Source organism: Podarcis muralis, chromosome 6 (genome assembly GCF_964188315.1).
Source record: "Podarcis muralis chromosome 6, rPodMur119.hap1.1, whole genome shotgun sequence".
NCBI classification, from domain to species: Eukaryota; Metazoa; Chordata; class Lepidosauria; order Squamata; family Lacertidae; genus Podarcis; species Podarcis muralis.
Window position 1 is genome coordinate 44,090,959 of NC_135660.1, and position 14,814 is coordinate 44,105,772.

Below are 14,814 nucleotides of genomic sequence, written 5' to 3' on the forward strand. Positions count from 1 at the left end.
TTGTGCGATCCACGCAATGCACAGATCATTGCCGTGCTCCTTTATTCTGCATTACTTTGCTGACATTTATAAACTTGGACTGTGCCAATTTCTAGTGTTGAATATGTTTGATTTCCAGCCTATCTCTTACCTCCCTGAACACGCTGTCAAAGATATTTTTCATAATCTCAAATTCTAGGTCTGTAACATTTTGAATAATAAAATTCTATTATGACAATCTCGATGGTTTGAACATCCTGCCCTCCCAAAGCAACCATGTAGTCTTTCTCCCCACAATCACCCCACCCAATTTTGGAAGGGGTATAATGGATTCTCCCGCTAAAGCTCATATATATGGCAATACTTTTCTGTTGGGTGAGTGGGGGAATACCAGTTTTGAAGCCATCTGCTTCTCTACAAAATGTGAGAAGCTGGATGATGTGAGGAAAATAAAAACCATTAGAAATATGTGACTTTAAGTTAATAGAGGGGAAAGCATTCAGGAAGAACCAGCAATTTGGAATACAGTGGTACCTCGAGTTACAGACGCTTCAGGTTACAGACTCCGCTAACCCAGAAATAGTACCTCGAGTTAAGAACTTTGCTTCAGGATGAGAACAGAAATCGAGTGGCGGTGGTGCAGCAGCAGCGGGAGGCCCCATTAGCTAAAGTGGTACCTCAGGTTAAGAATAGTTTCAGGTTAAGAACGGACCTCCAGAACGAATTAAGTACTTAACCCGAGGTACCACTGTACTGGGCATTGAAAACACAGGTAAAAAGAAGTTTGCCTGATACTGAAAAGACAGTACTTGAATTCTTACTTCAGTACAGTGGTACTGTAACCTGAAGCGTATGTAACCTGAAGCGTATGTAACCCGAGGTACCACTTTACTGGATTAAAACTGTTGTGGGGTGGATAGTATCACAACCAAGAAAAATATTCTCTGGCTATACCAGGCATATTGAATTCGTGGAATCCTCTTGGAAGGAGGATTGCCAGCTTGCATTGACAATCAATGATTCTATAGACTCTCCAATTTAGATGATTTTTTGTGCAAATTAATGTCACAAAACATTTGTTAACAGACCAATAGCCATAATAATTAGTGTACACTGAAATTAAAATACTCCAAATATGCAATCCAACTAGTGTGATTTATGAATATGTATTTTGAAGATATCAAATTAACATTTTTAAGGTTGCAGGTTTATATGTACACTTTCTTGGGATTAAATTGCACTGAACACAGTACAGCACAGTAAAAAAAGCTTAGTATCGCTCTGAACATCAGCAAGATCAACAAAAATCATATACACACATTTCAGTCCAGGTCTTCCACTTCTTACAATACCTTCCTTTGTATGTTTATGTAAGTCCCTTTGTGTTCAAGTTCTAGGGGTAAGTGTCTTTAGGACTTTAGCCTAAGAAAACACCAAGTGTGCGCATTTGTCCTTTTCCCAGTCTTTTTTCCTGTCAGATCATAGGCAAAAATCAAACCTAAATTATGATACAGTATAGTTTTGTATTCTATGTACAGTGGTACCTCGGGTTACATACGCTTCAGGTTACAGATGCTTCAGGTTACAGACTCCGCTAACCCAGAAATATTACCTCGGGTTAAGAACTCTGCTTCAGGATGAGAACAGAAATTGTGCTCCGGCGGCGCGGCAGCAGCAGGAGGCCCCATTAGCTAAAGTGGTACTTCAGGTTAAGAACAGTTTCAGGTTAAGAACGGACCTCCAGAACGAATTAAGTTCTTAACCCAAGGTACCACTGTATTGTATAGTACCCCCGAAGGAGGATTTATATTCAAAGCATATTGGGCTCAGTAAAATATTCCTGTGCTCCTGCAGGGTCCCCCCGCCCCCGCAATTACCTAGGGTGGGACTTGAACCACTGTCTTGTGTGTCCAATTGCCTTGCCATTTCCTGCTGTGCTGCCTGCCTGCTGTTAAATTAATTGTTCTTATTTGTGCATGTGATCAACTTCATCCCTATCCCCAGAAAAATGCTGATTTCCCTCAGGAAGCCAATAATATAAACATGTAATGTGCAGTTTTATGAGCTATTATCCCGACAACAGGAGTAAAGCCATTCTCATGGGAAGCCTATTGCCTTCTCCAAACAAACCTCCACCCATGGAAGCTTTTGCAAATGAAGGCACCATGGCCTTTTTCAGCTGCTGGCTTGGTGTTGTATTTGGAGAAAATAGGTAGAATGACATCGTGGGATCATTCAGCTCTAATTGTGAGTTGGCTGGTGACTCACTTATGACTTCCTTAGCTCTGGCTAAGCCGCCACTCATCCTACTGAAACTATAGTAGTCTTCCCTAACCTGCTGCCCTCCATATGTTGTGGATTACAGCTCCCATCATCCCCAACCAGCTTGGAACATGGTCAGGGATGATGGGAATTGTATTCAAAAATTTCCAGATAGCACTAGATTGGAGAAGAAAGATAAATTATCTGATGATTTCTCCTGAAAGATGAGGAGCTCATTCAGATTCCTCCACACTGGAACAATGAATGCTGGAAATTTGCTCCTCATCCTTCAGGACTCACATTGTCCCTACTCTGGGGCTGTAAGGCTGCTGCTGAGAAACAGAGATTTTCCCATAAATGCTACACAGCATTGGTATGGTGGGGACCTCTCCAAGCAATGTTTTACAATTGCATGGCTGTTACTCATTTGCTGGCTGAGATATTAGTGCCTTTCCCCTGGGTCAGTGGTTCCCAATTAGGGGTCCACGGAAAGCACCCAGGGGGTTTGTGGCCCCATCCTTTGCCTCACCCTCAACTAATTTTTTTTTTGTCATTTTTGCATATTAATATCACAAATTGAATGGTCTGTTTTTTTAGTATACCTAAAATCCTTTGCTTATTAGGGGCTACCCCACATTTTGTTTTTAAAAAACAATCCCCACCCTCGGGCTTACAATCTAAGAAGTCACAGCACAAAAATGAAAGGGATTGGCGGGGAAGAGGGAAAAGGCAACTCAGTGACAAACTTCTCATGCGCTCTTGTTGACAGGGAGCAGGGGAAGCAAATCTCTAGAAGTGGTCTTTCTTTAGCTGATAGATGAGGTATTACTCCCTGGAAGGTATGCATAGCATTATAGTCTATGTGTGCATAGGATTATAGCCTTAGTTACTGGGTTTCTGATCATTGTTTCCACCCCCCAAGGCAATGTACACATCACCTTTCAAGCATGCAAGCAAACCCTTAGCAAATAAATAGCAAGGCAGTTAGAAACTAGTATATTTATACCTCTCAAATAGACAACAGTACTGCCCCTGTCTTTTTGGTAACACACCTAGGTTATGACACATGTGCATTCATAAGAGAGGTTTTGCTCTCATTTTGTGCACGAAATGCAGTGATGAACCTCCTGGGATCAGTGACCTCCTGGGATATTTTCTGTAGTGTCCTGCATGTTTCTGTTCTGTTGTCTCCCACTCCCTGCACCCTACTGCTCAGTATCTGTGGTAGGGGGCAGACAAACCTGGCATGTTTAAAGCATACTAAGGACTATGTATGTAGCTTAGCCTCACTACAGCCACAAATTAGAAAACTATGGGAAGGAGCCCTACATGTGTTTAGAGGTCCTCCACATAAGGGGATAGCCTAATTGGCTAGCTCATAGTCCCACTACCTTCATACCATGCATGTATTTAATACATGAGAGGGTTTGTGTGAACCTTTCTTATATAAGGTCAGTAGACGGATGGATTTGAATGACATCAGTATGCTGATAACCAGCTATTATCCTTTTTCTCTGAATCAGATTCTGCGGTCTCAGTAATTACACAGTGTGACTGCAGTTGAGGACTGAAAACAAGCAAACTAATTCAAGATGTATCCATCCAAAGACATAATGATGAACATAGGAGAGGGGAGCAATTGGGTTTCCATCACTATCAGTGGAGTTTAGCCCTTCCCACCTTCCATCATCTATAAAGGTAAAGGGACCCCGACAGTTAGGTCCAGTCGCGGATGACTCTGGGGTTGCGGCACTCCTCTCGCTTTACTAGCAGAGGGAGCTGACGTTTGTCCACAGACAGTTTTTCCGGGTCATGTGGCCAGCATGACTGAGCCGCTTCTGGCGAACCAGAGCAGCGCACAGAAACGCTGTTTACCTTCCCGTCGGAGCGGTACCTATTTCTCTACTTGCACTTTGACGTGCTTTTGAACTGCTAGGTTGGCAGGAGCAGGAACCGAGCAATGGGAGCTCACCCCGTCGCGGGGATTCGAACCACCGACCTTCTGATCAGCAAGCCCTAGGTTTTGTGGTTTAACCCACAATGCCACCCGCGTCCCACAACACATAATACTGGTGCTTAATATATACTGGCTGCTCATATATTACTGGATCAGGTTCAAGGTTGATGTATTTACAAGTCCCTTAGCAACTTTGGTCTATGATATCTTAAAGACCACCAGATCCCTTATATCCCAGCCCAATCACATATCTCGTAAGTACTGTTTCATTGAGTGTTGCGGTCCCAAGCCTGTGTTGTGTTTTCTTCTTTTGGTTTCTATGATGAATTTAAATTGTTCTTATTCACCCTAATTTTATGTACGCTGCTTAGAAATTCTGACAATGAAGCAGTATACAAACACGTGAAATAAATAAAATAGAGAAGCATGTATTTGAAGGATCAATTAATTTAAATCATTTTTAAGAGACAGATGGCTTGATTCTAAAGTTACTGTGTCATACTAGAATGATTAAAAAAAACCCACCTGGATTCAAATCCCACTCATTCTGGATGATACCTGGGGGTGGATTTGGACCTGTCACTCTTTTAGCCTTAACCAACCGCACAAGGTTCTTTTGATCCTGTAATGAAGGAGGAAGGGTGGAATAATAATAAGAAAAACATGATTATTGATGCTTGTTATCCTGAAATGACCTCATGTCGCCTCTACTTTGGCGTCGCGGGGAGTCCCCATATAGCAAGGGAGCAACTGCCAACCCCCATAGCAGAGAGCGAGCAGATGGCAAAGGGGCTTCAAACCAAGAGGAGCCCACACCGCAACACCGTTCTCCCAATTTTTGCCACAAAACCCTGCTTTCCCACAGCCTGGCTGAGCTTGAAGCTCGGGCGACTCTTCCTTCCCCTTCAGCCCTCCCTCTTCCTCCGGGCAGAAAGGCGTCTTGCAATGGCAGCTGGGCGTCGCTAGGTGTCAGGGTTGTGCCTCAGGAAGGGGTTAACGCGGCGTCGGCCCTTAGGCTTAGGATTGGCGAAGTCGCCTGCCTGTCAAGGCGGGAGGAGGCGGGACGCCGCCGCTCGGGGCCGGGGTCGCGAAGGGAGTTGGGAGCGACCATTTGGGCTGTGCATGCGGGGCAGGGCTGCCGTCCTTCGCTCGGCCCTTCCGGTGCCCCGCGGGGTGCGCAGCTCCCGCGCGCCCTCTCTTCCTGTCCCCGCTTTGCAGGCTCTTCCATGGAGACCGCCGCCCCCGCTCCCCCCGGCCCCGCGACGGCGGCGGCGGCGGCCCCCTTCCCTCCGCTCTTCCCCCCGGGGCTGCACGGCATCTACGGCGAGTGCCGGCGCCTGTACCCGGAGCAGCCCAACCCGCTGCAGGTCACCGCCATCATCAAGTACTGGTGAGTGGAGGGGGAGGAAGGAGCCGCTGTGGGGGGCGAGGGGCTCCCAGGGTGGGAGGGAGGGAGGCCTTGGGGGTCCCTGAAGGAGCTTCAGGGCCTGGGGCAGTTTCTCCGGGAAAGGCTGCTGCTTGTATGCTGTGGGGTCGGCATTGGCTGTGGGGGATGAGGGGCAGCGGGTGGGCGAAGAAGCCCCGGGAGGTATCTAGGCTACCTGAAACGGCGGGGGGGGGGCGGCGGTATCTGAGGCAGGACTTGGCGACGGAGGTCGAGTGGGTTTGGGGGGGGGAGGGTCCCTGGGAAGGCCCGGAGGGTCTTTGTGGCGGGAGAGTTTGGGGTTTCCCGGGTGCCCCGGGCCTTTTCGCCTCGGAGGTGCCTGCTTTTAGTTCGGGGAGTTGGTAGGTGAGGGGCTGAGGCGGGAGGAGGTAGGTAGGTGAGCAGCAGCGGCTCGGAGGTGGAGGGAGGGCGGCATCTCTCTGAGCGAGGAGCTGGGAGTCAGCCTCTTGGCCAGAGTCCTCGACCCTCACAGGGTGTGCAGATTTAGGCCTCAGTTGGAAGAGGGAGTTTTAAGAGGGGCCCGTGATCTTTGCAGAGCTTCCTTCATTGATCTGGGCACAGTGCTGTGAAGAGGTGAGGGTGGAGGCGGCGTTGATATGAGAAGTGGGTTTTGCTAGGGAGCAGGCCGGTGAAACCTTGACCTGTGTGTGAGGTGGGTTGAGAGAGCAGCCATTCTTAAACTTTGGTATAAGTAGTCCCTTTATCAAGGATGGTGAACTACCTCTCCACCATGAGTAATACACTAGCTAGAGGACTTAGCTGAAGGTACTTTCCTTTTATTGAGGTAGAATAAAGTACTGAGTGGTGTTCCACTTGCTGCTTGCAAAAGTGGGTGCATAGACTTAAGGAAGCCTCTCTATATTGCACTTGTTATTAAAATTGCTTTGTGACATTCTTGTGCAATACTTTTTGCAGAAGTGTGTTCCTTTCCCTCTGTTTTTCTTTTTTCTCTCTACCTTCCTTCATCTTTCCTTCTCTCTAATTTTGTGTGCCTCTATAGTTAAATATATGCACGTGCTCTCTTTGATCTTCAGACAGGCAAAGACTTATTGTGCGTGCCCTGATTTCATGCAACTGTTTACACAAGGACTCTGTACAATTTACATGAATTGCTTCACCTGTGCTGATACTTAATGTGTACATGTTCATTTGTTAGTGTGGCCCAATGCTGCATGTCCATCACCTGTGCACATGTCTTATACACATCTTTTATATACATCAGTTGTGTACAAGCTATGTCTTTAAAGCACATTCAAAGCAAATTTCTCTCATGGAATTCTGGGCACAGTAGTTAAGGGTTGCTGGGACTATTGGTTGTAGTTTGAATGTCCCAGCTGGAACTGTCTGTTCTACTCCGTTTTGAGCTTGCTATAGCCTTCGTTATTGCGATTCTAGGCTTTGTTGAGTCAAAAATATGCTATTTGGAGAACATTATGCAGCTATATCCTTTTTATAATGGCCTATTTGCAAGACCTATTCGCAAATATAAGTGATACCCATCATACCCATATTCAGGACAGGAAACCTAGTTAGACAGTAGTTAGCTTAAACTGGTTTAATATAGTAATGTGTGCGTTACCCTTTCCAATAAAAATTTCTGGCCATTTATGTTTAGTGACACCAGAATATTTTGTGCTGTGATGTCTTTAACTGCTTTCTATGAACCTGTGGGTAAAACCTCAGTGCCTAGGACTTGCTGATCATATGGTCCGCGGTTCGAATCCCCGCGGTGGGGTGAGCTCCTGTCGTTCGGTCCCAGCTCCTGCCCACCTAGCAGTTCGAAAGCACCCCTAAGTGCAAGTAGATAAATAGGTACCGCTTTATAGTGGGAAGGTAAATGGCGTTTCCGTGTGCGGCACTGGTGCTGGCTCACCAGTGCAGCTTCGTCACGCTGGCCACGTGACCCGGAAGTGTCTTCGGACGGCGCCGGCTCCCGCCTCTTGAGTGAGATGAGCACACAACCCTAGAGTCGGTCACGACTGGCCCGTACGGGCAGGAGTACCTTTACCTTTTATATGAATATTGCTAATTCTTACTGAATGCAGTTTTACCACAGGCCGTTGGCATCTGATGTGGCAATGAGTTCCATAGATTGGGTGTGACAAATGTTGGAATTTTCAATAAGCTTAAAAAAATAATAATTCCACATAGGCATATATAGGATTTCACTGTGTTTCCACAAAATAAAATGCAAAGTAGGGACTGCAATAACCTTATGTTGGTGAGAGTCAGGATAATTCTGCTTGTAGCAGAGCCATATGTAGATTAAAAAACAAACTCCACCTATTTCAAGTAGTGTTGCCTTAGCTACTTTGATTTGGAGTGGTATTTTTATCTTCTTCAGTAACCCTACATAGCTCAGAGCTGCTCTTCCTCAGTGAGAAATAGCAAGCACTAGGAGGTAGTCTGAAATGTCTGTTTGCCAAAGAATAGTTGTGAGACAAGCATCTGGCCCAGGCAATGCTGTTCAAAACTTATTTGGAATGCTCATCTTCTTTAGCCTCCCAATGGCACATCTCTTTGGATGCTTGCACAGAGCTATTTTGTTATTTTGTGTGTCTGAGAAGCTCTTCTGTAAAGTTGTCTCTCCTCTTCATAACAACCACTTTCTTTGCCTATATAGAAATTGAAAATGCTGAAATAGCTGGTGTCATGGGCATGCTGTATGCCCTCTGCCCCATCTTCCAGTTGGAAATTAGCTTATGCTTTGGTTTGGGGTGGGAGTTGTAGCTTTGTGTCACACTGCAAGCATTGAAGTTGCTTTGGCTGTTCTTTCTCGACGTGCATCTTTAAAGAAATAAGTTTCAAAAAGGAATGAAGCCTGCAGGTTGTATGTATCTTCTTGTGTCCCTTCACTTGTTGGAAAATTCCTATGCAGAAAGCACTTTCAGTTGATGTATGTCTGCTGAGAAGCCATAATTTGCTTGCTGCTCCCAGTCATGTCTACAGAGGGTGGGAACAGATCATAGAATTGTATAGGATTAGAAGGGACTCCAAGGGTAATCTAGTTCAACCCCCTTCAAGGAATCTCAACTAAATGGATGGATGAGGGAACTCTGTATGCCAGCCATTAACTGTAACTAGATCAGGGTTGCCCAACTTTGCATGCCAAGTGGGCCATAAGAGTACTTTGACACAGAGCCCACAGGCTGCACACTGCCTTGTCATGCAGCAGTGGGGAAGGGGGAGAGAAGTGAGGCCAAAATTTGAGGGGACACCCCACCAAGCTCTCATGCTGCCTTCCCAAAGGCTAAGTTGAGGAGGCGGCATGAGGCTCTGGTAGGGTCCCAGAACCCTCATACCTACCGTATTTTTCGCTCTATAAGACGCACCAGACCACAAGACATACAGTACCTAGTTTTTGGAGGAGGAAAACAAGAGAAAAAAAATTCTTAATTTCAGAAGCCAGAACAGCAAGAGGGATCGCTGCACAGTGAAAGCAGCAATCCCTCTTGCTGTTCTGGCTTCTGGGATAGCTGTGCAACCTGCATTCTCTCCATAAGACGCACACACATTTCCCCTTTTTAGGAGGAAAAAAGTGAGTCTTATAGAGCAAAAAATACGGTAATTCCCAAAGCACAGTGCCTCACTTACCTGGCTTTGGGAAGGCAGCACAAGGGCTGTGTGTGTCATTGTCTGTGTCTGTGTCTCAAATGCATACAGCCCTCAGGCCACAGATTGGACCACCTTGCTAGATGAAGGTTGCATATAAAGCATCCTTATAGTTCAGTCAGTAGAGCATGAGACTCTTAATCTCAGGGTTGTGGGTTTGAGCCCCATATTGGGTGAAAGACTCGTGCATTGCAGTGGTTGGGGTTGATGACATTCATGGTCCCTTCCAACTTTACAATTCTATGATGTTCCGATGGGATGCTAACGCCCAGAACACAGGGACAATGTTTAGGCGATCTCTGTGTTAGGCTCATTTATCTTTTACAAAGAAGTTCATGAAACAAGTCATCATTTGAGCCATAGTCCATGACTGAATTTGTCAAATATTGGCAAACCTTTTAAAAAAGAACTGGAGAAGAAATTTGAATGTCTCAGTTGGTGGCCATAAAGAAACAGGCAGCTATGTTATATACTGTAAACATGCTGCCTGTGGACTCCTAAGGTTATCAGTTACTTAAAGGGAGAAAGAACTAAAAGAATATGTGGCACCTTAAAAGCTAAGATTTCAATCCTGACAATACCTACTCAGAAGTAAGTCCTGTTGTATTCAGAGGGATTTATCACAGGTAAGTGGGGTTAGGATTGCAGCCTAACACATTTTATTATGGCACCAGTTTTCATGGACTATAGTTTGCCTATTTTTCCTTCCTCTGTGACAACTGAGGCAGCTAAATGATAAACCAGGCAAGGTAACTGCTGCCTCTATGCTTTTTTCTTCTGGCTGGTCCATCTGGCAACAGTTATCGTATTTTTCGCACCATAGGACGCACCGGACAATAGGACGCACTTTGTTTTTGAGGGGGGAGAGCAAGAAAAAAAAATCTCCCCCTCTCTGCCCAGCGCCCCTTCAGCGAAGCGGCAGGAGGCGCTGCGCAGAGAGGGGGAGAACTTTCCCCCTCTTGTTTTCCTGCTCTAAAACAAGGTGCCATTTAAGGTGCGTTCAGGCGGCTACCTTAGAAGCCTGGAGAGCGAGAGGGGTCGGTGCGCACTGACCCCTCTCGCTCTCCAGGCTTCAGGTTCCTTTCGACCTGCTCTTTGGGGCTGGCAGGGGGAAGCCCACCACCAGCCCCAAAGAGCAGGTCAGGGAGCAGCGGAAAGGCACAGTGGAGAGGCTCCTGCCATAGCCGTGCGTCACCTCTCCAGCCGGGAGAGGGTCGTGGGGCTATGGCTTCTTTAGCCCCGCGCGCGCTCTCCCAGCTGGGGAGGTGACGCGCGGCTATAGAGGCTCCTGCCATAGCCGCGCGTCACCTCTCCAGCTGGGAGAGGGTCACTGGGGGCTTCTTTTGCCCTGCGCACGCTCTCCCGGCTGGAGAGGTGACGCGCGGCTATAGAGGCTCCTGCCATAGCCGCACGTCACCTCTCCAGCCGGGAGAGGGTCGTGGGGGGCTTCTTTTGCTCCACGCGCTCTCTCCCGGCTGGAGAGGTGACGCGCGGCTATAGAGGCTCCTGCCATAGCCGTGCGTCACCTCTCCAGCCGGGAGAGGGTCGCGGGGCTATGGCGTCTTCGCTCCATAGGACGCACACACATTCCCCTTCATTTTTGAAGGGGAAAAAGTGTGTCCTATAGAGCAAAAAATACGGTACCTATCTCAGTTCCTTCCAGTCAAACTTGCAAGTCTTACCTGATCCATGTGTAGCACTTCCCACATTTGTAATTTAAGTACCTCTGGGCTCTTTGGGGAGGTAGGGTTGGATATAATATGTATGTATAGATGTCGCTGCAAAACATAGCATGCTGTGATATTGGGGGCCTGCAGCCCTTGCTGGTAGAGAAGGTGGTGAGGACAGTCTGCCTCACATGCTGCCCCTTCTTCTGCATGCAAGTCAGTCTGTTCTAATGGCCTTTGTGAAGGAGGAGGGGTCTAGTCTGAGCTGGTGAACCAGCAGAAGCTGGAGAAGACTGTAGAGAGTACAGTGGTACCTCACAAGACAAAAAACTCGCTAGACGAAAGGGTTTTTTGTTTTTTGAGCTGCTTCGCAAGACGATTTTCCCCATGGGCTTGCTTCGCAAGACGGAAACGTCTTGCAAGTTTGTTTCCTTTTTCTTAACATCGTTAATACAGTTGCGACTTGACTTCGAGGAGCAACTCATAGAACGCGGTGTGGTAGCCTTTTTTTGAGGTTTTTAAAGACTTTGGTGATTTTTGAAGCTTTTCCAAAACTTTCCCGACACCGTGCTTCGCAAGACGAAAAGAATCGCAAGACGACAAAACTCGCGAAACGAATTAATTTTGTCTTGCGAGGCACCACTGTATACTAAACATTGTATTATAGCCTTTTTGTTAGAAAGCTCTAGGCAAAAGCAAAATTAAAAAATAATAATTCAGGAACTGGCTGGTGAATGCTCAAATAACATTCCCATTACTTTAGACAGTAGAGTAGAATTATAAAAAAAAAACGTTTCTACCAGTTTTTGCTGTTACCAGTGGAATCAAGCATAGCTTTATTATTTATTTAATTTACAACATTTATATACCACTTGATTTTAAAAAGCCTCACAGTGGTTTACAAAAAGATAAAACAATATAATCAAGAAAAATGTACAACCATGCTTAAAAACATACAAGAATTAAAATCCTAAAACATATTAAAATTACTTCAGTCTGTTACCAGTAATAGATGCTAGTTTCCCCTCATCTGTTCCCTTTCAAATGGAGATGCCATCTGAAAAATTTATAGCATTTAATCTAATACTTAAGCACTAAGGAGATTGCACTCTGCTTTTGGGTTGATTGAACAAACTGAGGACAGGTTTTCTTTTTTAAAGGGCTCTCTTCTCAGCTTTTTGTTTCTCAAAGTGGAACACAGCAATTCATGACTTAAACTTCAGTGTTTTTATGGAATAGTCTCCTAAAGTGTGTGCAAGGGTTATTTTTCATTAGTAAGAATGGTCTGATCAGCATACTCTGCTTTAGTTTCACGCTCTCAAAAACAGTGCTGATTAAGCACTTTCCCAATGTTTTTAACACATTGAAGCTACATTGTGCTGCTTGCAAATATGGCCTTTGTCCCTGAGGCTAATGTTCTTTCTTTCAAATGAATCCTTTGGTAGAGGGAGTTTAGAAGCCTCACATCCTGTGTTAACCTTTGTGACTGTTCCAAAGAGATTGCTGAACAGTTATCTTGCTTATAATTGGGATTCATGAAAAAGAAAATAGTGGTTAGACCCAGCATGTAGCTGAAAATATTTTTTTGCAGTACATAAAAAACAAAAGTAAGTGTGTTTGTACATCAGAAATATTCTCCAAAATCCACAGTTGGGCAATACCTTTATTACAGCCAACCAAAATCTCACAAAATGGTAGCAAGCCTTCTCGTTCTCCAGAACTCCTCTTCATCAAGAAAGATGTTATTCAGAAGTGGGTGGGGGCAGCAGGCCTGTGCAGAGCTTGTCTGAGGCCTGGGGTGGGAGTCTTGTTAGATTAAGTTATAAACTCAAAAAAGCAGCTAGTCTCTAGTGGGTGGGTGGGGGGGCAACCAGCTTAGTCCTTTAACCCCTTGGCAAGGGTATCCTGCTGTCCCCCACCTTTGCATGGGCCTGGGTGGGGAGGGCTACATAACTATACCACCCAGCTTCTGCCCTAGCTAGATGAGGAATGGTGAATGCAGACAGGGATGCCAACTAGATTTCCCAGATGGTGAACTCTGTGTGGATTGGGTCCCCTGCATCCTGTCCCCACCCCCTTGCAGTAGATGCACCAATAGTCTGACACACATTTTCTTGCAGATTTTAAGAAGGTGGTATGCCTGGCAACACTACTGATTCTAACTGCTTTTATGAGTATGAATAGTAGGGCTTCAGTCTTTAATTGTTTCATTTAAAACAGCTTAATTGATTATTATAAGATGTCCTCAATTAGGCAACTTTATTTTTAATTGCCAATTCTGCATCTTCTTAGAAACAAAGTAGCAATGCCTCTTGCTTTATAACTGTTGGTTTTACCTATATGTAAATGTATGTAATCAGATGGTGGTCCTAATAGCATTTTGTAGAGCTGAATATTCCACATTATTTCCTTCAGAGCAGAAAGCTTAGGTGGGAAATTATGTTATTCATTTCTGAAGATAATTAGGGCTTGCATTATGACGTTTCTTTTTCTAAAAAGTAATATTTTCTGTGGTTCTGTTTTGTGAGCATTAATTGAGACAAATGACTTACTTTGGAGAAGCACTTTAAATATATAGGAAATGTTTTTTTAAAAAAACTTTCTGACCTTTCTATCTTGTATTGGAAGGGACTGGCTCTTGTATACGAATTTTCATTCTTAGTGCTCCTCTTGAAAAAGAAGCATTTTGTCTTGTGAGACATGCAGTATATTTTCAGACTTGCCTTTAATTTAGTAAACAAAAATACTAAAATGTTGGTAATAAAACAAAATATATGAGATGCTTTGAAGGCATGGCAACAACATACCGGTAGATCTAGGAGAACAACAGCAGGGCAAAGTTATTGCCTGTGTGCCATGAGTTTTTTCAGAAGGAAGTGGGTTTAATGATATTGGGTGTTGATAAATGCATTTGCTGAAAACCACCCCCATCTCTAATACTGACCTGCAGCTTACTCTTGTCCTTTTTTTCAAATAGGTTAGGTGGACCTGATCCTCTGGACTACGTCAGTATGTACAGGAATTTGGGGAGTCCATCCCAGAATGTTCCTGAGCACTGGCACTATGTAAGCTTTGGATTGAGTGACTTGTATGGTGATAACAGAGTACATGAGTAAGTTTTTAATAATTCCCATTTACTGTGGATTGTGGCTTTCTGTAGTAGACAGAAATGTGATAGAAGCAGCATGCATGCACACATACAAAAAGTAGGTTTATGTGACAAAGATAGAATGGGGCTGTCTTTTCCCAGGGCATTGTTGCTGGCCTGCAAGTACCAGATTTCAACAAAAGTTAAAAAAAATAGCTACTGGAATTCAATATGAAATTGCTAAACTAAATTTTTATCAGCAAATTTTATTTTATTTGTTCAGGGTTTAAGAGAAAATCTCCCACTGTAGGTGTTAATTTAGCATAGGAAGGATTATAATATTGCCAATTACTGCTATTGTGAATAGTCACTTTGCTTACTTTTCCATGGAAATGTTAAAGTTCCTGTAACACTTTATGGCCTTTGGCATTGCTGTTTACAATTCTCCCATTTATACCTCTATGTGTCTATCATGTTAGGTTCACACGTCATAAAGTAGTATACAGTCCATGAGCACCAAAGGCACGCTTTTGTTTTTTGCATTGCAACAGACTGTCAGAGCTGCCCTTCTCAAGTTCATACCGTGTGTAATTGTTAAAAAATGGCAGAACAACATGCAGATAGTTTCTGGGTGAAGATGTACGTTAGTTTTTACTAAGAAATACTTGTCTGTTCTTGTTTTTTCCTCATTTACAGAATGAGCATAATTTGATCCTGTGCTGTTTCAGGGTGAATTATGTGTGTATAAAAGTATTCCATGACTTGTATTTTAAATGTAAACATGTGTTTCCCCTATTTAATACTT

At 44.6% G+C, this 14,814-nt stretch overlaps 1 protein-coding gene across 2 annotated transcripts in view; it reads left to right on the forward strand.

The window, feature by feature from the left end:
* Positions 1–4,888: 4,888 nt before the first annotated feature.
* The window catches only part of SUFU (SUFU negative regulator of hedgehog signaling), a 79,909-nt gene continuing 69,983 nt past the window's right edge, over positions 4,889–14,814 (forward strand). For both annotated transcript variants that reach the window (XM_028730436.2, XM_028730437.2), the window contains exons 1-2: positions 4,889–5,588; positions 13,899–14,033. In XM_028730436.2, coding sequence (XP_028586269.2) covers positions 4,897–5,588; positions 13,899–14,033 — 827 coding nt within the window. In that variant the 5' untranslated portion in view covers positions 4,889–4,896. The remainder of the gene's footprint in view (positions 5,589–13,898; positions 14,034–14,814) is intronic.